The sequence below is a fragment of the Martes martes genome (genome assembly GCF_963455335.1).
Source record: "Martes martes genome assembly, chromosome: 6".
In the NCBI taxonomy this organism is placed as follows: domain Eukaryota; kingdom Metazoa; phylum Chordata; class Mammalia; order Carnivora; family Mustelidae; genus Martes; species Martes martes.
The window spans coordinates 52,648,744-52,675,965 of NC_137893.1; the positions used below are offsets into that span (position 1 = coordinate 52,648,744).

General features: G+C 38.6%; 1 protein-coding gene across 1 annotated transcript in view; it reads left to right on the forward strand.

Annotated features, from left to right (window-relative positions):
* Nucleotides 1–27,222, forward strand: part of FILIP1 (filamin A interacting protein 1) — a 184,019-nt gene that overhangs the window by 69,744 nt on the left and 87,053 nt on the right. Inside the window, exon 2 of the mRNA XM_080805302.1 lies at nucleotides 2,824–3,105. Coding sequence (XP_080661428.1) covers nucleotides 2,830–3,105 — 276 coding nt within the window. The 5' untranslated portion in view covers nucleotides 2,824–2,829. The remainder of the gene's footprint in view (nucleotides 1–2,823; nucleotides 3,106–27,222) is intronic.

Here is a 27,222-nt window from a genome sequence, read left to right on the forward strand (position 1 = left end):
TGCATGGTCTAAATTGAAGTTGTCAAATCAGTATTTGATGCACCATCCCAAAGAGCCTTAAGATCTTATAGAGAAAATTATTTCAGATAAAAAGCCATGGAGTTGTAGGGAGTCACAGTTCAGTTTGGGAAGCTCATGTGTCTTACTTAGGATGTGTAAAATTCAAGGATTATATTTGAAATTGTATTGGGGAGGAAAAAGTTTTCCTTCTGCCTTTCTAGGTTCTTGGCTGAGACACACCTGTAACAAAAAGACAAATTAACAGGAGAAAAACAAACAGAAGTTTAATAACATGTATACCTCCTCTATACATGAGAGAGGAATTCTCAGAAATGGCTCAAGTCATCACCTTAATATCATCTTCAGTTAAAGACAAAAGAAGATGTCGGAGATAGGGAGTCAGTTGGGGGAGGTTACCAAGAAAAGCACAGTAAGTAAGAGTAAAGTGTTGTGCAGATTTAAGACTTAAGTCCTTACCTTCTCTGTGCTAAGAAGAGTTTCCAGAAATTTAGTCATTCTTTTCTTCCTGGTACAGAGAGGGAGATACCCTTACAAATGGAGATTTCCCATATAAATTTAATGTTTCATACCAAAGGGAAATTTCTACTCAGTTTTCAGAACTTCACCTCTGTCTACTATTTCTTAAATAATCGATATGCCAAAAAGATATATTTTACTCCTCTTCAAAACTTTCTATTCACTTTTTTTTGGACTGGGGTCTTAAGTCAACCCTCTCTGCCCATAAATAAACTGTGATAAACTATAGTAGATCTGCTCTGAAGTGCTCTGACTTCTGTTACAAAGACACATCTATTCTTTCTTCAAGGAAGCACAAAAGATGCTCTAAAATTTCAAGAACTAATCTCCACGTGAACCAGAAAATAGGGTGCCAGTCTTAAGGACCACTTTTGTTCAAAATTAGGGTGCTGAAGAAAGTTCACACACTGAAAAAAGGGTCCATTTGGTTATAAGAGTTCAGTTAAAAAAAAGGAGCATGAATGTAGATTTAAAGATTTGTTGGAAGAATTGAATACGCACTATCTGAAAGGAAACATCACACTGTATTTATTTTTCTATTATAAACCTAGTGTTTTGAAAAGCTTTCCTTGGTTTCTTAAGTATGGTTGAGTTCATAAAGGAAATTTACTTTCAGAAAACAAGTCTCTGTATTTTATCTGGAATGAGTAATGAAAATCTTGCTGCTTAGCTGTTCAGAGGAAGGACTATTTATACTGTGAGTTTTAAATAAGCCCATGTGCTAAGCTACTATATTTAAGGGTTTAGGCAAATTTTGTAGTACAGCCCCCAGGGTATTAGAGCTCTCTTTCTTACACTTTGAGTCCTAGGCTTTGAGTTCAGTTTGTTTGTTAGTAACATACCTGTTGGTCAAGTTCTGCTGAGAGACTGACAGAGAATCTATAAAGCATTCATGATGGAAAGACCAAAATGTGTTCCACACGGGACAAGTTACCCACTGCTTTGTCTTTTTTCTTTATTTTACCTCAAGATACTTTAAAAATTTCTGATTTTGAAATTCATCTGTTTTCCCCAATCTTTGTGCTCTTATTCTTATTACTGTAAATGACTGACATAAAACAAAACAAAACAACCCCCCCATCCCGATTTTGAAAAAGAAGTTATGGAAAAACAAAATCCCACATTACTAAAAACAACAGCACCCTCTTCCTTTTGAGTTTGCCTATTCCTCTCTCCATTTGAAGCCCCCTCCACCCTATGTGGATTTCTCTGTACATTGTGACTTCCAACTTGTTCCTGGCAGGGTTTGATGTTTGAATTTTTTTTCTTTTCTGTTTTTTAACATTTTATTTATTTATTTTAGAGAGAGAGAATGCACAAGTGAGGGGAAAGGGAGAAGGAGAGGGAGAAAATCTCAAAGGAGACTCTGCATTGAGCATGGAGCCCAACATGGGGCTCAACCTCATGACCCTGAGATCATGACCTGAGCCAAAACCAAGTCAGATGCTTAGCCAACTGAGTCACCCAGGTGCCTCAGATGTTTGAATTTTCTGATAGATTTAATTTAGAATCATTTTTTAAAATAAATTTTTTATTTTACAACAGCTTTCAATTCATAGAATTATTGCAAACATAATACCAAGGGTTCCAGTATATAGCACACCCAGTTTCTTCTGTAGTTAATATCTTACATTAGTATGGTACATTTGTAATAATTTATTAACCAATGTTGATACATTATTATTGGTTAAAGTCCATGTTTTATTCATATTTCCTCAGTTTTTCTTTATAATGTCTTTTTTTTTTTCTATTCCATAATCCCACCTAGGATGCCATATTGCATTTAGTTGTTATGTGTCCTTAGGTTTCTCTTGGCTGTGACAGTTTTTCAGATATTCTGTGTTTTTGATGACCTTGATAGCTTTAAGATTACTGGCCAGCAATTTTGTAGACTGTCTGTCAACTGGGGTCTGTCCGAAGTTTTTCTCATTATTAGACTTGGGTAATGTTTGGGGGAGAGAGGCCACAAAAGTAAAGGACCATTTTTATCCCATCATATCAAAGATACATACCATCAACACAACTTAGAACTTTTGGTGTTGACCTTAATCATTTGGCTTGAGGTGTTTATCAGATCAGAATCACATTTTCACTTTTTCCTGAAGACCATCAAAGCATTTTCCTGCAGATTTTAATGACTTTCATTAAAGCTATAAGGAAACTAACTGGGACTGATCTTTTGGTATTTCTTTATTAGTGATGCTGTGAAGCTGGTGAAAGTTTCTAAGTAGTTAGACAAATAATTTCAGTGGTAGTAACATCTTGTCTTTTTTTCATGTATTGTAGGTGGGAATGAGATCCCGAAACCAGGGTGGTGAAAATTCATCCAATGGGCATATTTCCTGCCCCAAGTCCTCTATCATCAGCAATGTTGATGATAAAAGTCTCTCAGAAGATGCAAAAAAGAAGAACAAATCAAATAGAAAGGAGGATGATGTCATGGCCTCCGGAACTGTCAAACGACACCTAAAGCCATCTGGAGAAAGTGAACGAAAAAATAAGAAATCCTTGGAGTTATCCAAAGAAGACCTTATACAGCTACTCAGTATAATGGAGGGAGAGTTGCAGGTAGGGTCAAATTTTATCAACTATTTGTCTCTAGTTCCTAAGCTATAAAATGAGTGACTATGAATCTGTCTCCCTCACCGGATTGTGAACTTTATGGGGAAAGGGGCTATGTTTTTCATATTAATTTCTAAATCCCTGCCACAAGTTTATACCGAATAAGTATTTGTTGAATGAGTGAAAGAATAAAGAATAGATGCTGATTCCAACTTCGAGCTTCTCAAGAAGCAGAAAATTTCTTCATGATATGATTTTGGTAATAATTTAACCCAGGCTCCTGTGCTTAGTAACCAGTGAGGTTATCTAATTTAGCCATAGGCTAAATTAGGTTGAAAGCCGTAGAAAAGTCATGATTATTAGAGCACAGAATTTAGATCAATGGTTACTTTTGCTTTTTCTAGAAGATAGAGTAAAAGGGAGATAAAGAGATAGAGAGAGAAACAAAGAAAAGGAAAGATACAGAAAGCTTTGTTTAGACCAGCCTTACTCTTTTTTCATTTTTTCTTAACTTTCAGCTTTAAATTTCTATGACATCACAGGAGTTGAGAAGAACACAAATAAGCAGAGCATTGTATTGTAAAGATGTAGTATTTTCACAAAGCATTTTCAAGTCTATTATTTCATTTGATATCAACAAAAATGTGGGTGTTATTATTTATATTTTATAAGGAAGAAACTGGGGCTCAAAAGGGTTAAGGGTTTATCCAGATCTCATCTTAGGCCTCCTGATTCTTGGTGGTGTACTCTTTCTACTGCTATTCTTACCACCTTTCTGTAGCTCCCACGAACCAGGTCCCCCATTAAGCATATGTTTTTAGGGATCCAAGAGGGAGTTGGGATTCTTTTGAGTCTCTGAGTTCTGGACAATCGTGTTTCTGAAAGTGGGGGGAAAATAACTTTTTTTTTTTTTTTTTTTTGAGGAGAGTATTTCTTAAGACTGAAGTTGATGTTTTCCTTTTTGTTTTTATTAGGCTCTTAGCTTGGATGAGCCTCAAGGGGAATGCTAACAATTGTGTGAGATGAAACTTTTGGTGGTGTTATCATCAATTATTTGCTATCTACCCTAAACTAGGGTGGGGTAGCCTCATCTGTTCCTGTTCTCATCTGTGTGTGCTTACAGATAAGGAAATCCCTGGAGAAAAGAGAAATCAAAAACATAAAAATATCAAATTTTGAACAAATAAACATGATTGGGCTTACCATTTATGGGCTGAGAAAAATCACATTTGCATTTCACAGCAAAAGATGAAATTTACCAGAGTATCACCATTACTAGAAATAGCTTCACCACTCCCAGAAAGGTGGTTAATGTTTTGTCTATTAACATTTATTGTGTAAGGAGGCAGAATATATTACTCTAACTTTTTAAGCTGCTGTCAGTTGACAGATTTTAACCGAAGGGGAAGGTACAGCAGTTATTGTGGAAGTTTTCACAAAATAAGGCCATCAGCTCCCTTCTCTCCAAACACAGTGGCTTGTGTGAAGCCTGTGGCTCTTCCAGATTTTAATTTCTGCAGAAGACTGTTATATAATGGTGAACTCTGGAAGATATTTAAGATTCATGTGATTTTTATACTCATGGTGTTACAGTACAGTTTCAGAGCCAAGGCATGCAAAATATAAGGCCACATACCCAGAACATTAGGTAGATTCGCCAGAAGGTGCCAAAGAAATGCATTTTGCTCTCCATTAAACTTTATAAATACTTGATACCTTACCTTACACAACAGACATACTCCTGAGCAGCAGTGAATAAGTAAAAACTGTAAGGTATTTGTGGAGGAGGCAATGAAGGAAAAGAGAAATGAAGGAACTGGTATTTTAAGAAATTTCATGGTGAATTCATTTGCAAAGCAAATCATCCATCTACCCATTTATTTCTATGGACCCACATAAGTGTATGTACTTACAAATGCAGATTGTGTCATATTAGGTCTGTTTAAAGTGAGAGTGTTCCTGTATTTAGAGCCGTAGATCTATGTTCTTGTTGCAGAAACCTGTCCTTTCTTAGCATTCTCACGTGAGAGGGCGTGTGCTGTAGCTAAGCATGGGAGGCAGTTGGCATTGGCAAATTTGAGTGGGCTGGTGAAAATGTGGCAGCTGTGTGCCAGGTTTGCCAGAGTAGAGATAGGGAAAAGAAATTCTATGTAAAGATCTAGTGCTGTGAAGAGAGGCAAGGCTGTGCCTTGAGAGGTAAGGCTTTTACGCCATTCTGCTTGACGTTTATAAACATTTAGTGAGTTGTCCCCCAGACCTTCAAAGACCACTGATTACCTCCCTTTATAGGATGGCTGTATGTGACTCAAATACCCTTTACTCTGTTCCAAGGTTATATGAAATATTGGGGCTGACAAGCCTCTTGGAGGTGTCTTATCCACCTCCTTTTTATTACAAATGTGAAACTGACACTCTGATAAATTATGGGACTTTCCCAAGGTTGCACAGCAGTTTAGTTAACATTTGCTCTAGATCCAAATTCCCTGTCTCTCAGTTCAATGTCCCTCTTATTATAGTATTTACACTTGGGGGTGTTCAAGGGTAAGATCCAGGACCTTTGTATTTATTCTTCATCTTGAGAATTTCTTTCAAGTAGATCCCTAGTGTGAATTCCAGGGCCAAAACCATTTTTTAGGTTAGAGAAATTGAGGAAAGTTTCACATCCAGACAGTAGAAGTATATGATGTGAGCCTTGAAGTTTGGTGTGATCTGAATAGTGAGAAACATGGTGGAGGCCAGGGGTGCCCCATGGCCATAGGCTGGGCCCTGCACAACTTTGGGGAGCTTCATATTCACTACCCTATGAGGGTTGTACCCTGGAGTTGTGCAGCAGCTTGGCCTTGGGGAGACTGGAACTACTGGTTAAAAGGAGTAGGGTGACACAAAGAAAAAATATTGGGGAGATAGACCAAGATCAAGTCTCCCTGTAGGAGATGTACCCTGGAAGTGACTTGGGGTAAAAAGAGGAGATGGGAGTTCACTTAGGCTCTCCATGTCAATTTTCCTTTTCTCAGACTTGTTTTTGATCTCTCTTATTCTCTTCACTACCACATCCAGGATTTTGGACATTGTAAACAGTCACATGTGTTTTCTGGTACCAGTGACCTGCCTGCCCCCTTTGGAATCTATTGTGTGATCTATAGGAATTTGTTGAGCTCACATTAGAACAGCATGACCTTTTTTTTTTTTTTAAATTTTTATTTATTTTTTAAATTTCTTTTCAGTGTTCCAGAATTCATTGTTTATGTACCACACCCAGTGCTCCATGCAATACATGCCCTCCATAATACCCACCACCAGGCTCACCCAACCTCCCACCCCCCGCCCCCCCAAAACCCACAGATTGTTTTTCAGAGTCCATAGTCTCTTATGGTTCATCTCCCCCTCTAATTTCCCCCAACTCCCTTCTCCTGTCCATCTCTCCATGTCCTCCGTGTTATTTCTTAAAAACAGCATGACCTTTATTCTTAGCATTGGCTCTTTGCAAAATTTGCAGATTTGTTGTTTTGCTTGCCAGTCCAAGCATCCAGTGAATCTTTTTTCTTTTTTTAAGATTTTATTTATTTATTTGACAGAGAGAGACAAAGTGAGAGAGGGAACATAAACAGGGAGAGTGGGAGAGGGAGAAGCAGGCTTCCCTTTGAGCAAGGAGCCCGACGTGGGGCTCAATCCCAGGACACTGGGATCATGACATGATCGGAAGGCAGACGCTTAATAAATGAGCCACCCAGGAACACCTGCCCAGAGAACTCTTGTAGTGCAACTTTAGTTAGATATGTATTAGGGATGGAGTTGCCCTTCTCAGGGATTTTTGTATTTTAAGGAGTCTTGTCTAGAACTTGTGGTGTCGTGAACTTTGTCTTGGAGAGGGACATCTTCTAGACCTTTCAAGCCACACCTTAGCTGATGCAAGCCTGTCATTTAACACAATGGCTGGCCAGCTTTGCTTGCATGGAAATAGCTGGGATGGTTTCCATCATGACTCTTCTGTCATTGATGCTTCCAATAACAAGAACTTTCTAATAAATTGGAACATTTTTTCTCTCTGGGTGAAAAACTGGTTTCATATTTCCCAGACTAAACTGAAAATAATGAAATAGTATACCCAGACTATCACTTGGGCACCATGACTAATTTTCCCTTGTATTTGTCCAAAAATAGCACTTTAAAGAAGCCAGTTGATTCGGCTGTACTAAAAATGACAAAAGTTCAAAGGAAATGCTACTCACATCAAAAAGGCATAACACAGAAAACTTGGCAGAAAGCTATTCTTATAAAATGATTCAAAAGCAGGATACTAATTAATTCTTTTTCTTGATGAAAAAAAATATTTAGCTATTTTATATAGTAAATTCACTTGATATATCCACTTGAATACATTTTAGAAAAAACAACCTCTAAAAATTTTCATCATTTTTCCCTTTGTCCTTATAGTTAGTTCTCTTTCACCTGTGCAAAAAGGCTCAGAGAAATCTAGCTAACACAGCTAGATAATGTACCACCATTCCATTTGGCTTTAGTGTTTGTCAGGCTGGGTCAGAGACAGGATAATTCACACGTTGAAAAATCTACTCTTGTCCCATGTGACTGGGAGAAGATGTTGTATTTCAGATACTTACAAAATAGATAACATGGCCCTGTAGATTACTAGAAGTTTCCTCTATTCTCTCCTTTTGAAGTTCCTAGCCATTTTCTTCTCTCTCTTTTTAAAAAAATATTAATCCATTTATTGGGGGGAGGGGCAGAGGGAGAGGCAAAGAGTCCCAAGCCAACTCTGCACTTTACCTCTCTACCACTTATTGTAGGTAAGCCCTCTACCTGCTCTCCTTTCTTACTAAGAGATTTCATTCATTCTGAGGACATTAATTAATTAAATCTAAATTGGTTTTACAATACTTAAGAAACATTACCGTGCTAGAGGTCTGAAAAATGCAAAGATGATGAATAACAATACTCATAGCTAAAATTTGATGAGCTCCTACTATGTACTAAGCATGGTTTTAGACACTAGGTACCTCAGCAGTCATGATGAAGAAAGAGCGCCTGACCTTGTGGGATAAATGAGAATATGCAGGAGTGAATTTTCTATAGGGTAGTTGCAATGCAAATTATGAGAGCACAGAGGAGGGGAAGATCATGAAAACTTCAGGAGATGAATGAAAGCTTTACTAAAGAATTGGACGATGAATAATTGGTAGGTTTTGGACAAGTAGAAATGAGTGTAGAGACCAACACAAACAGATTCAAACATAGAGTGGGTAGAAAAGCATAGATTATATTCATCAGTAAATAGTCTTGCTTCAGGGGAGAAGTATTTGATGGAAATAAAAGTACACCCGAATTTGGTGTACAATATGACTGAAGGAAAGACATGTGACTAAAAACAGTCAAAAAGAGTGAGGATCCCAGAGGAGCGGAGTGATGCAGAAGCCAAGGGAGTCAAGATTGAGCGAGATTTCGTCAAATCAGCAGAAAACTTCAGTTGGATATGACTGACGGGTGTTCTTTGGGTGTGTGCATCTGGAGGTTATGGGGAACATTTGCCAGAGCAGTTTCAGTGTGTTTAAACCTATTTTCAGTGGTTTGAGAAGTGACATTAAACAAACAGAATAACATGTTCTGTAGAAAATCTAGAAATTTAGAAAATCTTTTTTATTTTTACTTTTCAGTAAAAGTTAATTGGTTTTTTTGTCTTTGTTTTTTGTGTTGTTTTGTTTTGTTTTTTGGACATAGTCAAAGAAGCCTAATTTCCCTTTTCTTTAAATTATTTGTCTGGCAGAGTAAGCCCTTAGTATATATTTGTTGACCTTCTGCTTTGAAATCACTGTGTTGCCTTTTGCTACTTTAGGTCTTTAAGTAAAACATGAGTTTATTGAAAAGTAGAAGGCTAGAACAGTGTGAATGCCAAGTCCTATGAGGGAATGTTGTAGAATCCAAAAATTTTGGTAGTTGACCTTATTAGTGTTGACTTTGGGCCTCAGTTTATTCCCTATCTGTGTAATATATATACTTCCTACTTTCTAGGGTTGTTGTGATTACTACACTTAGTTAATATAGATGTTACTGGATGGATAACTGTGGATAAAAAAGTAGAAGAAAGACAGGAGAGTAGCTAGCAGGGAAACTCAGGCCAGTGAAGGGTTTTTGTTATTGTATTTATTTTTTAAAGATTTATTTATTTGAGAGAGCATGTGCACATGCATGGGCACAAATGGAGGGAGAGGCACAGGGAGAGAGAGAGAGAGAGAGAGAGAATCCTCAAACAGACTCCCTGCTGAGCACTGAGCCTGACATGGGGCTTGATCCCAGGATTCTGGGATCATGACCTGAGCTGAAATCAAGAGTCAAATGCTCAATACCTGAGGCATCCAGGTGCCCCTCAAGTGGTGGTCAAAAGGATAATTATGAACATGGTATCACTTCTGAGGGGAGGGTTAGAGGGAGGTGACTGTGGACAAATAGGAGCATTAATAAGTGAAGTTTAGGATTCCACCAGCAGCAGCTGTGTGTTTGTAGTGCCACTGGTTTGTTCAGAAGCTGGAGTGTAAATGGGGAGATAAATTTTATAGCACTGAAATTCGGGTTGCAAATGGGTAAGTAGATGCAGTGGAAAAACAGAAGTGGAAGAGAGTGGTGTGTGTTGGTGAGACAATACTCAACCAGGAAGAAATACAGGGAGGAATGAGCAGGTCAGTGGGAGGCCAGGCATGAAAGGGCTGGAGGGACTTGAAGTTGGGCTATTTGCCTCTAACTTTTCTGTGTGGGGCAATGTTAACTAACGTATGGGCCTGGGAGTAGAAGCAAAGGCAATCAGAATTCATGAGATCAAGGACTGGTAAAGTTAGGGCACTGGCTAAACCTCTCGCATGAATGTTGAAAGCTACCAGGCTCATGAGAGGATTTAAAGTGAAGAGAATGTCTGTATCAAAATAAATATGAGAGTTGGGGGCTAGAATCTCAGCACTTTGTTGCTGCCAGCCCACTTTCTCTCAAGTGTTTTTCTGATCATGTCATTCTCTTGCTTAGGAATTTACAAGAGGGGGCGCCTGGGTGGCTCAGTGGGTTAAATCCTCTGCCTTTGGCTCAGGTCATGATCCCAGGGTCCTGGGATTGAGCCCCGCATTGGGCTCTCTGCTCAGCAGGGAGCCTTCTTCCGCCTCTCTCTCTCTCTGCCTGCCTCTCTGCCTACTTGTGATCTCTGCCTGTCAAATAAATAAATAAAATCTTAAAAAAAAAAAAAAAAGGAATTTACAAGAGGCCTTGAGACCCTATCAGATTGATAGCTACCTCCATCAGACTGGTCTGCAGAAGCTATTTACTAACATGCTCCCTCTTAACTGTTACTGTTCATTTTTGGTGTTTCTTAACATGACTATTCCTATCTGATCAGGCAGTCTCTACATTCTTCCCCCACCTGACACATACACTAGCACACACAATCTCAAACTCTGTCCCCATCCCAGTGTTTTTTTTCTTTTTCTTATCTTTCTTTATATTTCTCCCACCTTGGAAGTAATTACAAAACAAAAATTGGGACTTTCTGGGAAGATTCAGGACATATATTTGTCCTTGTTTCAAACTGTATTCCTTCATGTACTAATATGTTTTTTCTCTTTTCTTATTAGAGACTTTATTTTTTAAGAGCAATTTTAGGATGACAGCAAAATTGAGAGGAAGGTATGGAGATGTCCCATAAACTTCCCTGCCCCCCAACATGCATAGCCTCTCCTATTACCAGCATCCCCCACCAGAGTGGTACATTTGTTACAATTATGAACCTACACTGATACACACATCATAATCACCCAAAGTCTAGAGTTTACATTAGGGTTCGCTCTTGGTGTTCTACGTTCTATGGGTTTGGAAAATATACAGTGACATTACCCACTGTTGTGATAGTATATAGAGTATTTTAACAGTCTTAAAAATCCTCTGGGGTCTACCGATTCATTCCTCCTCCAACCGCTCCCACAGTATTTCTTTTAGGGACCACTGAAAGCTTATCTCTTCTGTGAAGAATTTTCTAAATAGTTGCTCCCTCACACCTGTCTTTTTCCTGTCCTGAAACCTCACATTGGTTTGGTAAAAGTGTAAATCATAGCATCCCATAAACACATGTTCCCTAAGTGTTTTATGTGCTTACTTACTTACCTCTGTTGTCTGAAACAACTTGAGGTCAGAAGCAGTTGTGTCTTCTGCTTCTTTCATATGCCTCATTGTACCTAGGAAAGGGCTAGGCATATCATTGTTTATTGGTAACTGGTGAGTAGTCTTGGAATGTTTTAATACCTATATACCCTATGAGGCAGTCATAAGATTTATTTTTTAATGTCTTTGAACTATATAGAGAAAGTTTAAATATCACAGTATACACAATGCTATTGATTAACAGTAATGGCCCCAAGTATTTACCATCAAGAGCCCACTACGAAACTATGGTTCTGCTTTTCTGTCATCTTTAGCAGGGGATGTCATAACTCCATTGGGAATGGTGATGATCATTTCAGATAGAATTACCTAGTGCATCCAAACACAACAGGCTTATCCTACAGAACCCTTTATCACTTCTTTCTCTAGAGATGGCTTTTCTTTTCCAAAGTGAGTTCCATTTGTCACATGGTAAGGCCTTCTGTGGAATTTGTACTTCCAAAGAATGAGGCTTTTAGTTACTCTGTATGGCTTTTTAAATTGATGACTCACCTGCACTTAATACACTCCATCTTTAGAATCTCAGGCTGAGGTCACCCTGAGTGAGGCTTCCCAGTGAAACCTCACACCATCAAAATGGTCAGCGTGCTGAGAATGGTATGTCTTTGCTAAGTTTAGGAGGCAGCAAAGAGACAGGTTGCGTTCTGATTAAAATCAGGACCAGATCTGATTCTTTGTTGAATACGGTGCTTCAGAATCTCATGTGTCCAGTTGTATTGTCACTCTTTTGGCAAAGAACACTGGTGTCTGATTTTCATTGTTAAGGCAGAATATTTTTAGTTCTCCTAATAGAATCAGAAAATTGGTTTCTTTACAGTGAGAATAGTGTACTCATTGACACCTTAGGGGAAAACCTTGGTTTTATTGAGAAATGTAGAAAAATATATTAATACATATGGAGAAAATACCCCATAAACAAATCTATTTGTTATTTTATGACACTCTAAACATGGGAAAATACTACATAAGTACTATGTAGAAGATGGCGATTTCCACCCTACATGGCTGAGTTTATTTATTTATTTTTTAATGAAAATGATCTCTATTACTTTAAGGATAAAACTATACTTAGTTTTATATCTAGTTTACTTATGTAAATATTTCCTAATTATTTCAGCATGTGGTCTTATTACATGGAGCCTTTTTAAAGTAAAATTAGAGTTTATACAGAAAACTATTATGAGAAATATATGTTAAGTAGAGTAGGATTTGAGGCATAATGAATTTGTGATTCTAGAAGGACTTCTAGAAGAGTTGTCAGGTAGAATACTGCTAGGGTGGAAGATCTTACCTCAGGGGAGAGAGTGCGAAGGAACTTTCTGTAAAGAAGGAAATGCTCTCTATCTGTGTTGTCCTGTATGGTAGCCACTAGCCACATGTGGCTTGTAAACATTTGAAATATGGCGAATATGGCTGAGGAAATGAATTTTAATTATATTTAATAATAATTTAAATTTAAATAGCCCACATGCGGCTAGTGGCTACTGTATCAACAGCATGGATATAGAGAAACAAACATGGCACTCATCTGAGGAGACTGTAGGGATACAGAATAAGAGAAAAAAGTCAAGTCCAAAGGCAGACCCTTAGAGAACACCCTGCCTTAAGAGTGGGGAGAGAGAAAAGAATTGGCCAAAGAAATAGGTAAAGAGAAAGAAGACAGATGAGAACCGTGATGTACAGTGGATGCAATGGAGGAGAGATTCTCAGGAAGAAGACATTTATAGTTCTCAGTGTTGCTGAAAAGCTGGAGGATAAAAACTGAGAACAGGCCATTTATTGAGATGGCATTTAAAAGGTACATTTTCAAAGGAATGGTGAGTGTTGATATCAGATTGCTGGTGTCCAAGAGTGCCTCTGTAAACTTTACTCTAGAGAAGTTTGTGGATAGAGAATGAGGGCAGCATCATGTCTGAGGGAATAGTAAGGGGTAGGGAAGACTTTAGTTTAGTTTTGTTTTATTTTTGGAGGGGAACACTTAAACAAGTTTGTTGATATTAGAGACAGACTTCTCTCAATCCCCATCCTATCCTTGCTCCCTTTATCTCCTACAGATACTTTATCTTCTATTTTACTTGGGAGATAAAGGTCTTCTCAACCTCTTTCCATTCCAAAAATTTCCATTCCTTGCCTTCTATTTCTCCCTTTTCCCTTCACGAAGAGAGAAGTATCCTTTCTTTTCAAGGCCAGTTCTGTTGACTTGATCCTGCCCCCTTCCCGGACTAAGCTGCACATTCTATACATTTCCCCCATCCATCCCGAATATCCCTCCCTCCTCTCCCTACTAGCTCTCCTATGCTCTTTATCACTAGCTTGTAGGGGCTTGGAGACTTTCCACATAAAAGATGTGAGGCTGATCAAAGCTCCTGGGGCTCTTTAGACAGGGAATTATTGCCAGCAAGTTCTCTGTCCCCCCGAGAACCTGGACATGGAATATTCAGGACCCCTTTTAAAAATTCTTTGAACTATATACCTATGCCTCTTCTCTCCCTCTGCCCTTTTTAGGTACATATTTTCTTACAAAGGTAAATTTATCTCCATCATTTTCTATATTGCTTGACTATTTTTAACAAAACTCTGAATCTTGTCTGTTTTATTTTATTTTATTTTATTTTATACTACAAATTCCTAGAGAACAGATTTTATCTATGAAGCACTTGATAGGTGCTTTTGGAAATTACTCTGTAGTTCCATTTGGTTAATATGAAATTTTTTTTTAATGAAACAGAAAGTGGTTTGCCATTTTAATTTTTTTCTAAAAGTCGATCTCGGTCTTCACCATAGTGACCAAGAGTGAGTCTATTCCGAGGAAATGTCAGGTAACAGGGAAAATTTTGGCTTCCTTTTCTACCACCATGATACTTTACTCCCTGCATCAGTTTACATATTTTCTGACTGGATGTGTTGGGCCAATATTAGTGGCACAACTATCTCTCAACCAGGAATCAGATTGTACCCTACCCTGAAGACACTGTCATCATAATCTCTTTATTGTTGGGTAAAATGATGAAATGTCTGGAATTTCTTTAAAATTTCCTTTAAAGTTTCCAGCCTCTCCTTCCTGCAAAAAGTTTATGAGGGGATAGTTAGTTAGGTAGTTCATTATACTCGTTGTTCACTTTGGTGTATGTGTAAAACTTTCCCATATACAAAGTTAAAAAAACCAACAAACAAGTAAATGGCAAAAGAAAAATAATCATGTCTATATTGTCCATGAATCCTTCCCGGGCTGCCTACTGTGGAGCAGCACCTTCACCTTTTTTTTTGAATGATCACAGTAGCCCTAAAAAGTTAAGGACTAAATGGAAGCCTCGATGGTTTGGGTGAACTCCCCCAAGGATGCCCTAGTATGATATATTATGCCTTGCTGACTCCAAAGCCAGTGCCTATCCTCTGCCAGAAAAATAATAGGCCACTATTATTTTTGTAATTAAAATGGAGGGGCACCTGGGTGGCTCAGGTGTTAAGCGTCAGCTCTTATCGATCGTGATTCCAGGGTTGTGGGATCAAAACCCACATTGGGCTCTCCACTCGGCAGGAAACCTGCTTCTCCTTCTCCCACTCCTCCTGCTTGTGTTCCCTCTCTTGCTGTCTCTTTCTCTGTCAAATAAATAAATAAAATCTTTAAAAAATTTAAATAAAAATAAAATGGAAGAGCAAACTCACTGACAAGAGAATCCTCACCCCACAGATAAGGAGAAGAAGCATCTATTATTTGCTAACAGAACGTTTTCCATACAAAGCAACAAATTTTGAAATTTACAATTTGGGGTAGTTTTTTTGTTCTCTAAATCATGAGTTGATAGGGCACCTGGGTGGCTCAGTAGGTTAAATCAAGAGTTGATGGTTCAATTCTTTTTTAGTAGACTGCCGCATCTCCTCTTGCTTTCTTTTCATGCTTCTCAGTAGGATTATAACAAACTGAACCATAGAATCACTTGTCATGAGTCCAGTTGTGACTACTGCCAATGCCATTGCTTAAGGGGTGATTGAAAACAGTGAAAAGCCAAGTAAAATCTTCACTTTAAGTTAGGTGTATTGGGTAGCCTGGGTGGATTAGTCAGTTAAGTGTCTGCCTTTGGCTCAGGTCACGATCCCGGGGTCCTAGGATGAGCCCTGCATGGAGCTTGCTGCTCAGTGGAGAGCTTGCTTCTCCCTCCCCCTCTGCCTGCTGCTCCCCTGCTTGTGAGCTCTCTCTCTTTCTCAAATAAATAAATAAAATCTTTAAAAAGAAAAAAGTTAGGTGTATTTTTCTTTCTTTCTTTCTTTTTTTTTTTAAAGATTATTTATTTTAGAGAGAGAGTGAGTGTGGGTCGGGGAAGGGACAGAGGGAGAGAAAATCCCCAAGCTGACTCCGTGCTGAGCGCATAGCCTGACTTGGGACTCTGTCCCAGGACCCCGAGATTACCACCCAAGCCGAAATCAAGTGTCAGCTTCTCAATCCACTGAGCCACTCAGAAACCCCATGTTCATTTTTCTAATTTATACTGTTGAGCCACATAAAACATTTTTTATAGTTATTAAATTTTTTAAAAAGATTTTATTTATTTATTTGAGAGAGAGAGAACACGAGCAGGGAGAGAGGCAGAGGGAGAAGCAGTTTCCCTGCTGAGCAAGGAGCCCAATGTGGGACTCGAATCCAGGGCCGTGGGATCGTGACCTGAGATGAAGACAGATGCTTAACTGACTAAGCCACCCAGGTGCCCCTTATTAAATGTTTTTAAGAGTAAAATGCAGAATTATATACCTAGACCATGATGAATTTAAGTTGATGGTGTCCAAATTACTGAGATGTTTCTGTACAAGCACTACTTAAAACTGCTGGCAACTTGACATTGTTTATGAATTCCTGGGCTAGCCTTTACTTCTTTTTTATTCCCTTCTCTCTTTTGAGCAGTTCCAGGGACCCTCCTGAAAGTCACTGGGCAAAGACTTAGTAAACAAAGAATGATCTTTTTCTCGGTACTTCCTCAGGATCTTCCCTTGTTTGGGCCCCAGTGATCCTCAGGAGACCTTTCCATGTCCAGTCGTAATGAAGGGTTTGTTCTGAACCTCTTGTGACCTGTGGCATCCTTGGTTTTGCAGGTGGGGTTAAGAGTGCAGACATGGTGTGGAATAATTTTCTTTCCAAAGCTAATTGGCCCAGGTGGGATTTGAAATCTGACTTCATAAGCATAGTGTCAACCAGTCATAGACTAACCTCAAAACACACGACAGGCTGAAAGAGACATCATACAGCTGTCAACAGAAAAATACTTTTATCCAAAGTGTCTGTATTTAAAAGAGAAAGCATGGTGCTGATGAAAAATTTTGAAATCATTTCCCTGTGATATTAGTGCATAATCAAAAGGAAGGGTATAAACTGGTTCAAGAAGTGCATTGTCACTTGGTTTTTTTCAGCTAACGTGTAATCCTATCTGTGGGCACCGTCTTGTGCTTCGACAACGTATAAGTTTGTATTGGCAGGAAAGAACTTTTATCAACTTTTCCGAACAGCAGCCATTAATCTCTAACAATACTTACTCCCATGTTAAACATTTCCTGATCAAGGGTCTGAAAGGAAACAAGAAACAATGTGCACAAATTTTAGCCGACTCTGCTCTACCCCTACCTTTTTAAAGTTGTAATAATAAAAGCACATTTGCAAGTTCACGGCTCTGTGGGGAATCGCTAATTTGTGAGGAAAACCAGCAATAAACCAAGGATTTGGATGTTCCTAAGCAAATGTAGAAAATGGTCTGATGGACTCAAAACCAAATTGTACCAATGAAAGTGAGTCTCCCTTGAACAGTGGGTGTTACTGTTTTTGAACCTTAAATGGATCTGCCCTGAGATGGCATGTTGTAGTACCTGCCATCTTAAACTAGTGGGAAAAATTGTATATGTGATATAAATAGTTATTATATGTGATACGTATTATGTGTGTGTATGTGTGTGCATTTAGGTTTTATATACTTTTTGTAATTAACAAATTTTTTTCTTAACCTCAAAGCAATGAGGAAGGTGAGCTCTCCTCTGAAACAATCAAAATGCACTTGTCTTTTTTTCTTTAATGGCATGTAACTTCCTGGCTTTGCGTTTACAAAGGACAGTCATTTGAGTGCACTGTTGCGTACAGAGCTTGAGTCCTGAGCATTTGTTTTCTTTGCGATATCTGACATGACTCGTTTATAGGTGACTGTGGCATAACATGTCAGCTTGAAGTGCCAAGTATGCTGACTGCAAAATACCTGGGCAAAGAGCTCTCCTGAAAGAAACATACACATCCTGACCAGGAGACACTTCTGGGGTCACTGAAGAGTTATACACAGGAAACTCTCAACATTGCACTTCCTTTCTTTCTCTCTGGAGCTATAATTGCTTAAGTGGGAAGGGATGGAGGGAAGGGCTAATTCTCTTCTTCACCTGTGAGACTAGATGCAAGTTCCCATTTTCCCCCGAGTCTCACTGTCTCATGCAACGATCTTCGCAGATACCACACTGTTGTCTACCTGCAGCAGACTCTGGAGCAATCTGGTCATTCCTACTGATTCTCTACCACCATATGACAGCTGATTCAGTTGACAAGGAAACTGTTGACAGGCGATTATAGAATGACAGCTAGGAAGTCGAGGGACTGTGAGGGAGGGAAAAGAACAAGCTATAGGGTCCCCAACTTCAAATCACTGGGATCTCCACCATCTTTGCTTCACTTCAAGAATCCTTATGACTTTTCTCATGGTTTAATGCCATAGCCCCCTAAGTGACACTCCCTTCCTGTGGTCTTGTCACCCATCATTCTCCGTATCACAGCCAGAGTCTGCTTTTTAAAATACAGATCAATCAAGTCTTTCCTCTGCTTTGAACACTCAGAGGCTCCCTATTGCTCAGAGAGGCTTTCATGGACTGGCAGCTGCTCACCACTCCAGCCTCACCTTTCACTGCGTTCCCTCCATCTGTGGTCCTGCCATAACGTGTCATGGTCCTGCCGTACTGACGCGTCCGCAGTCCCGTGAACATTTCCTGTGTTAAAATGGTGTCAAGAGCCTCTTCTTACTGGGGACTCTTCTCTTTCATTATGTGTTATGTGAATGATTTGGAAGAAAAAGTCACTAATATTTCACATGTTCCAGGTTGGCTGATGGAAACAGTGCATTGATTTTATTTATTGATTTTTGTCCTACTTTATTTTTAATGTTGTTTCCACATCAAGTGAAGGTCATTAGGCAAGAAAAGCACTTCTCCATACAAATACCTACTGTTAGGCTAATGCTTAAAAGCTTATTCCATTACTTGTTATAACTTGCTCATGTGTTTTTTTCAAGGACTTTATGGGAGAGGACTTCCGTTCTGTCCAGGTGTTCAGAGATTTTTATATTTTGATAGAGTGTCATTCTTGTATCTCTTCCAAGGTGGTGGAGTCTTATTGTAATTACACGTTCAGGAATTATATTGTAATTATAAGACAAGACGAGTGTATGGATGGAGTCATGCTCTGATTTAGTAAATCCAAAAATTAGGCTAAACATAAAACACTTCTAGAGGTAAGGTTTACATACTTAAAAATTTTTAAGTTAAAAATATTTTGTGTGGATTTAAAACAATTTCATTATCTTTCCTTTTTTGTTGAGGTATAATTTTAATTTCAGGTGTATAACAATGATTTGATATTCATATATATTGTAAAACAATGATCACAATAAGTCTAGTTAACTTAAAAATATTTTATTTAGAAATTTGAATAATTTTTTAAAGATTTTTTAACATTTATTTGAGAGAAAGAGAGAGCACAAGCAGGGGGGCGGGAAGAACAATGGGAGAATCAAATTCCCCACTGAGTGGGGAGCCTAATGTGTGGCTTGATCCCAGGACCCCAAGATCATGATCTGAGCTAAAGGCAGAGGCTTAACCAACTGAGCCACATAGGTGACCCCTAGAAATTTGAATAATTGATTCACACATGTGGTTGAAGAACTAAAAAAAAAGCATAATGTATGCAAATTCATTTTCTTTTGTTTTTTACATAAACAGAACATGTTATGTACACTGTTCTGTAATTGGCCCTTTTCAGACATCATATATGCCTTGGAAATCTTTCCCTATTAGAACATACAGAGATTTCACGTTCTTTTTAATGGTTGTAGAGGGTATGTTAGTTGGATGTACCTTAGTGCAGTCTCTTGTTGTTGGGTATTTAAACTGTACCCAGTCTTTTCCTTTTATAATCAATGCTGCATGGATGCATTAAACATATATATTATCACACACGTAAGAATATTTTTCTTGGTCACACAACCCAGCCATAGAACTGCTGAGTCAAAGGATATATATGATTGTGGTAGATTTTGTTAAATTGGCCAGGTCTGTTTTCTCACACTTTTGTCAGTACCTTATATTATCATTTTGCCAATCTGGTGTTTTAATTCCTTTGACAATCCAGTAGGTGAAATGGGTGTCTACTTGTACTTTAAAATTACATTTCTCTTCTGATTGAGGATGAGTATCATTTCAAATGTGTTTAGAGATATTTGTATTTCTTTTCCTGTGACTAGCTTGTTTTTATCCTTTGCCTATTTTTCCTATTGTACTGTTGGTCTTTTATTGATTAATAAGAGCTCTTCATATAGTAAAGAAATCAGTTTTTTGTCTGTGATATGAGTTACAAGTGAAATATTTTTTCCATCTCAATATTTTTATTTTGACTTTGCTTTTAGCATTTCTTGCTATGCAGAATTTCATATTACTGTTATTAGTCAGACATCAATCTTCTCTTTAATGGCTTCAGATTCAGGTCATATTTAGAAAGCCCTTCCCACTTCTAGATTATGAAAACTTTCCTTCAAATTCTCCTAGTTTTTTTCCCCTCCAGTTTTTCCATTGTTTTACCCATCTAGAATTCATCTGTTTAAGGTGAGTCACTTTGATTTTTTTGTAGCTGGCTGTTGTATCCGTTGGGGTCCAGAGAGGAACACAGAAACCACTCTAGATATTCCAAACAGAAAGGAGCTAATAAAGGGATTTGGTAATACGATGTTAGAAAATGGAGAGAGTACAGAGAACGCTGAGGTAACCAGAGACAATAACTGCCTGCCTCTAGAGCTGGGGAAACAAAAGGAAGAGGTAGAATTACTAGAACTTAGGAGTTCAGAGCAGGGAACTCGCTGAGGAGAGAGAGCTTGATGGGCTGGCTCTGGAAGGTCTAAAGAAGCTGGAACTGGAACAACATTGTCAAGAGAAACAGGACAAAACAGAAAGGCACACCTCATTCTCCCCTTCCCACCTTTTAATATCCCTCTAGTGACTCCTATTGGCAGAGCCCAACAAGAAGCAGCAAGCATAGGAGCCTATGAAATGCAGTTTGCAGAGTTCCAGACTCAGCATCACAGAGTAGAATAAAGATAAGCAATTCTACAACTGTGAAATAATAGGTACATAGCCATTGGTTGATTTTTCACTTTTCCCCCTGTGATTTGAAATGTCACTTTTATTCTATGATATAATATTTGAATCTATTTCTGAGTAGTTTTCTCTGCCTATTTCATTTGCTAGTACAACCCTGTTCTAATTCCTTTAACACTATAATATGTTTTCATGTGTGGAAAGACATGTCTTCTCTCATTACACTGTTTCTGAATTTCCCCAGCTGTTCTTATTTAAAAGACACGGCTTTATAATCAGAGGATCTTTAAAGGAATTTAAAAATCAGGTTGTGGTTTTCTCCCCCCACCCCTTTTTTTTCTTTTTTCTTTTTAAAGATTTTTTTTTCTTTTTGATATTTTTCATTGTTCATGGAAATCAGAATCTCCATATATTAGGTACCTAGCAAACATCTGCAGAATAATTATCTAACATTTAAAAATGTCATTATGTCTTTTTAAAAATTCCACTCCTATGAGCTCCAACACAGTTTTAGTTTTGGTTGTCTTGATAATGATTGAGTGTATAGAGGAAATGCAGGGATCGTTTCCTTTGTCCACAGTTCTTTATTTACTTCTTTGCTTCTGAATTGATGTGAACCACCAGAAACAGGGACCTGACTAACAGGCTTTATTCAAATTAGAGCTAATAGTGGCTTGCACTAGCATGGTAACAGTGGTTTTGGTGAAAAGTGCTCAGGTTCTGTACAAATTTTATAGGAGAGCAGATAGTATTTGACGGCAGGTTGAGCATGGGTTATGTGAAAAAGAGATTATATAAGGCTATCTCCCAGGAAGGTTCTTTGGCCGAGCAAATGGAGAACAGAAGTTGTCATTTACTGAGATGGGGAAGGCTGCAGGTGGAGCAGAGTAAACAGGCGGAGACCAGCAATGCAGTTTTGCACATGTCATTTTTGAGATGCTGTTAGACATTCAAGTACAGAGATATCCAGTAGGCATTTGGATATGAATCTGGAGTTCAGGGAAAGGTCTGGGCTGGAGTTATCAACTTGGGAGTCACTTATGTGTAGATGTATTTAATTCCGTGAAACTGGGTGATGTCATGAAGAAAGCAAATTTAGAAAAGATAAGAGGTCAAAGGACTGAGCGCCGGGGAATTCTAGAACTCAGAGGTCAAGAAGGTGAGGAGGAATCAGCAAAGGAGAATGAGAATAAGCAGCTAGAGAGGTAGGAGGGAAATTAGCAAAGTAGGGTGTTTGAGAGTCAGAGTGAAGAATTTTTCAAGATGGGGAAAGATCAAAAGCATCAGATGCTGCTAATGGATCAGGGAAAATGAGGAATAAGAATTGACCCCCTGGGGGCGCCTGGGTGGCTCAGTGGGTTAAAGCCTCTGCCTTTGGCTCAGGTCATGATCCCAGGGTCTTGGGGTCGAGCTCCACATCGGGCTCTCTGCTCAGCGGGAAGCCTGCTCCCCCCCCCCCCACTCCCTGCCTGCCTCTCTGCCTACTTGTGATCTCTGTCTGTCAAATAAATAAATAAATAAATAAATAAATAAATAAATCTTTAAAAAAAAAATTGACCCCTGCATTTAGCAACAGGGAAATCACGATAAGAGGTTTGATAAGAGGTTTCAGTGGAGTGATAAAAGCAGAAACCTGAGTGGGCTGGGTTTTACTCACGGTACCTAAAGTTCCAAGTGTCTCCACTTCAGCAGCTGCAATATCAGAAGTACATGATTATTTTCTTTATTTATGGCTTTGGTGAGTCCCTAGGAGCTGTGGCCAGGCACGTCAGGAAGAGATTCTTCAAATGGTTTTGCTGTGGTTAAGTCATCTTGGGATGTAAGCCTTCAGAACCGATCTCCGCGAATATGACACCATCTGTGAGGCGACCATTAAAACTTCAGCTGGGTGAACCCATGTTGTGGCAGCTCCATGGTGTCTGGCTGAATCAACTCTTGGGATTAAGCACGTGTGAAGAATGGCTGCAGGAAGAGGGCATTCAAACTGCTTGCTTGTTGGCCTTGAAGGTCATGGAGAAATTGGAAGGAAATTTAGGGATATTCTCATAATATTATTTAAAACTGGCCGCAGCTGAATGTGAAATAATGAGTTCAGCCTTGAGAAATCTGGCAGCACTGGTCGTCTGATCTCATCCACCTGCCTCTTCTGTTTAGTCATCTCTGCCATGCTTTCATCTGACCACTGGCTTGCGGATGATGAAGCATGGTAATGACAGCTCAGATAAGGTTCCTAACCACAAAAACTCAGTAGAGGTCAAGGCATATCAATTGTCTGAAGCAACAAGGTTTGGCAACTTGGTAACTACAAAAAAGCAGCAGGAGTTTGAAATGAACTAGGAGGACCATGAACCATTTTGACTCTGTCATCATCAAGAAAATTCTTTCCCTGAAAGTTCCCAGCTATTAAAATGAATCTTGGCTAGTTATTCTTGGTCATTTATTATGAAAAAGCTGATGCATTGAGAACATTACACAAGCTAGTAAGGCATAGATTTTTAAACATCAGAATCAATGTCAGGTTGTCAGATAAAGCTCAGGCTTAGGCTTAGGAAGGAAAAAAAATTCCCAAGAGGGGGATTGCAAGTCATAAGACCATGATATGTAACATGTTTAACCAGAGCACTCCCAACTTTGAATGATGAGTGGTTATTGGTAGTAGTTGTTGATAAGCTTATAACAAAATTAACTTTTTCTAACATTTTCCCTCAGGAAGACTATAAGAAAATTGGTTGACTATGAGAACTGTACATGAGAAGAAAGTATGTCATAAATAATACTTTACAGGTGCACTGACCTGAAAATTAAGGTAAAAATATTGAATCAACTATTCTGAGTTCAGTAACCACACTCCTATTGCTAATGGACAAATAATGTATTTGAATATAAAGTCAAATTTCAGCAAAATGTCAGTTACTTTTTTAGGGCATTGATTTTATAGCATGCCAGGATTACTTCAACTGTGCTCAATGACATTCAAATTCTTATTTAAAAAAATGACCTCTCAAAAAAATTGCTTATTTCATATTTTAAAACAAATTAATTAGCATATAGATTTATTCCTACTTGAGATTGTTGCAGTGTATTTACGAGTGATTCAGTATGACAGAGGGATCCCTGGTTTGAGAATCAGGAGACTTGGGTTCTAATGTATAACTAACAACCAATTAGTTGCACCCCTTGGGGATATCACTGGCTTCTCTGAACCTATTTTCTCAGCTATAATCATGGGGTTAAAGTTCCTTCCTACTCTAAATTCCTATGATTCTATGAATCAAAAGTGCGTCTATGGCTTAGAGTCATTTAGTTGGTCAAAAACCTGGAATTAAAATAACTCATTCCTTGTGACTTCCCTATGCTATCCCATGCTCTAAAACTTTCCTCCCATCCTTCCTTCAAAAAGGTTCTGGATGAACAGTTAGTTACAGGAATCACCTTCCCAAATCTCATTCTTACTTTAGTATAAAGTCATGCAAGCATGGAATTATGTCCTATTCATGTGGGCTCCATCACAACAACTAGCAGAATAGCAACTTTACACATGAATAAATGAATAAATAGATGGAAGAAAGAGGAAGGAGGGAGGGAAGAAGGAGGGAGATAACTAACTGCTCTGTTTATGGTGTGTGCTGGTGCCAGTGGAAAGAGAAGTGGTAGGCAGGCTCTTCAACTTTCAGCTAAAGAAGGGAAGAAGAGGGGCGCCTGGGTGGCTCAGTGGGTTAAGCCTCTGCCTTCGGCTCAGGTCATGATCCCAGGATCCTGGGATCGAGCCCTGCATCAGGCTCTCTGCTCAGTGGGGAGCCTGCTTCTCCCTCTCTCTCTCTGCCTGCCTCTCTGCCTACTTGTGGTCTCTGTCTGTTCAAATAAATAAATAAAATCTTAAAAAAAAAAAAAAAAGAAGGGAGGAAGACAAATCAAAGAGATATTTGGTAAAGATTTTATTTCTACAGTAGAGATCTTTATTTCAAACAAATTCAACACAAAATTCTAGTCTAGGGGTGCCTGGGTGGCTCAGTGGGTTAGAGCCTCTGCCTTCGGCTCGGGTCATGATCCCAGGATCCTGGGATCGAGCCCCGCATTGGGCTCTCTGCTCTGTGGAGAGCCTGCTTTCTCCTCTCTCTCTGCCTGCCTCTCTGCCTACTTGTGATCTCTGTCTGTCAAATAAATAAATAAAATCTTTAAAAAAAAAAAAAAGAATTCTAGTCTAACACAACTACCTTTCACTTGGAATTTTTTTTACTTGGTATTAGAATTTGATCCAAACTTTATGTTATAGATTCATGTAAGAAGAATTGAGCAAACTGGAAAAAAAAAAAGAAAGAATGAAAGAAAGAAAACAAACCCTCAACTGAGGGATAGGTATGTGAAAAGAGAGGAGACCCAATGAATTTATTGATTTGAAAAACAAATATGTAAGACCTGTTAGTGCTGGTGAAATGAGTATTATTGGTATCAGTAGAATTTCATCCTTCTTGAGCTTTCCATTGTATTTGAATACAAAATAAAGTGGTGCATATTTGAGAGATTCTATATTGATAGATATGTGTCTATGGAGAATTCATAAAGTATCACATTAAGATTACCAGCCCTGGAGTTAGACTGTATATTTGTGTTCTGACACCACCACTTGTTAGTTTTGTGACTTTAGGCAAATCACTGAACTCCTTTGTACCTGCCTCAGATACCTCATCTACAACATGATGATAATAATAGTACCTGAGGCATCTGGGTGGCTCAGTTGGTTAAGCCTCCGACTCTTGGTTTTGGCTCAGGTCATGATCTCATGGGTTGTGGGATCAAGCCCAGCATGGGGCTCCATGCTCAGTGGAGAGTCTGCTTGAGATTCTCTCCCCCATCCCTCTCCCACTTGTGCGATCTCGCTTTCTAAAATAAAGAAATAATCTTTTAAAAAAATAGTATCTATCTGATAAGGTTATTGTGAGGTTAAAATGAGATAATATTTGCAAAGTACTTTACAGATTTCCTGGCATATAGTAAATCCTCATTAATCTCAGGGAAAAGAAGAGACAGAAAGAGAGACAGAGATAGAGAATGTGTGTGTGTGTTGACATCTATATTTATATGTCTACAGAGAAAAATAATTCTAAAAAGATCCACTTCAAATTATTAATAAAATTAGGTCTGGGGAGTAGAATTTGGGAGGATGTGGCATAGACCTTCACTTTGTCTTTTATGTTGATTCGGTAATGTTGATTTTTTTATGATCAACTATTACATTATAATTTTAAATCTTTAACAATTTTAATAGTAGATCCAAAAAGATAATTTGCTAAGCTACGTTAATCTAGAGAGAATACAATTTAAACTAGTTTCTACAGAATCAAGACAACAGAATAGACCATAACTAACAATTTCTTTGTGGGGGTCAGTATTAATAAGCACATTCAAATCTATGGTCTTAGGATATTGCTAATTCCACCAGTTGAGAAAGTTGAGAGATTTCTTGGATCTTATCTTATCACTCACCTGAAAAGCAGGGCCAGAATTCCAGTGCCCTGATTCCAACAAAACCCCTCCACTACTTTTCGACATCTACAGTGTTGACCATTCCCCACCAAGCCCCAGTTTTTAAGAGACAAGTAAGAGGGGTACCTGGGTGGCTCAGTGGGTTAAAGCCTCTGCCTTCAGCCTCAGATCATGATTCCAGGGTCCTGGGATCAAGCCCTGCATTGGGCTCTCTGCTCAGCAGGGAACGTTCTTCCCTTTCTCTCTCTGCCTACTTGTGATCTCTGTCTGTCAAATAAATAAATAAAATCTTAAAAAAAAATCTGTTAAAAAAAAAAAGAGACAAGTAAGAGCTCATTTACATAATCTTGAAACCCAGTAGAGTGGCGGGTGATACTTTCTGATGAGCTTGCTAATTTGCTTTAGATCTATATAAAGAAACTGATGAGAACTCTCACAATATTTGGTCACCAATCTGGCAATTTCTTATATCTTGTGAAGTTTACATAAATTGATGTTTTTAGGCTGTTGTGGATGGTAAACAATCTTTTCACCTTGTGGATAATTCAACATGGTTAACTTTGGTTGAGATCTCATTTTTCTGGCTGCAGATTCACAAGATCCCCGAAAGAGTCTATTCAGTAATTGTGATGCATTCCTGTAGCATTTAAGACTAAGCCCTAAAAGCTTTGCTTTGTATACTTGATCTGTAGCGACCTTTAGATTTTGCTGCCCATTGAACCGAAGGTCTTCCTTGTGAAATCATAGAATAGTGCCCCAGTTCACTTTCTGTTACTTGATATCACTGAACAAAAATACCATTATCAGTGTCAGAGAAAAGGAAAAAAAAAAAAAAGATATGGTACCCTGTCTCTTTAAAAGTTTAAGAATAGCAAGCACAGTAGAGTTAATTCTTTGGGGGGCTGTGCCTTGAGAATTTTCTGGCCCAGAATCAAGCTACAGATAATTAATTATGTCAGTGAAAAGCTCTGATGGCCTGCTCTCTTCAGAGAAAAGTGACATCATCCATAGAATTCTTTGGCAATAAAGAAGAACAAAGCTGTGAGTGCAGGA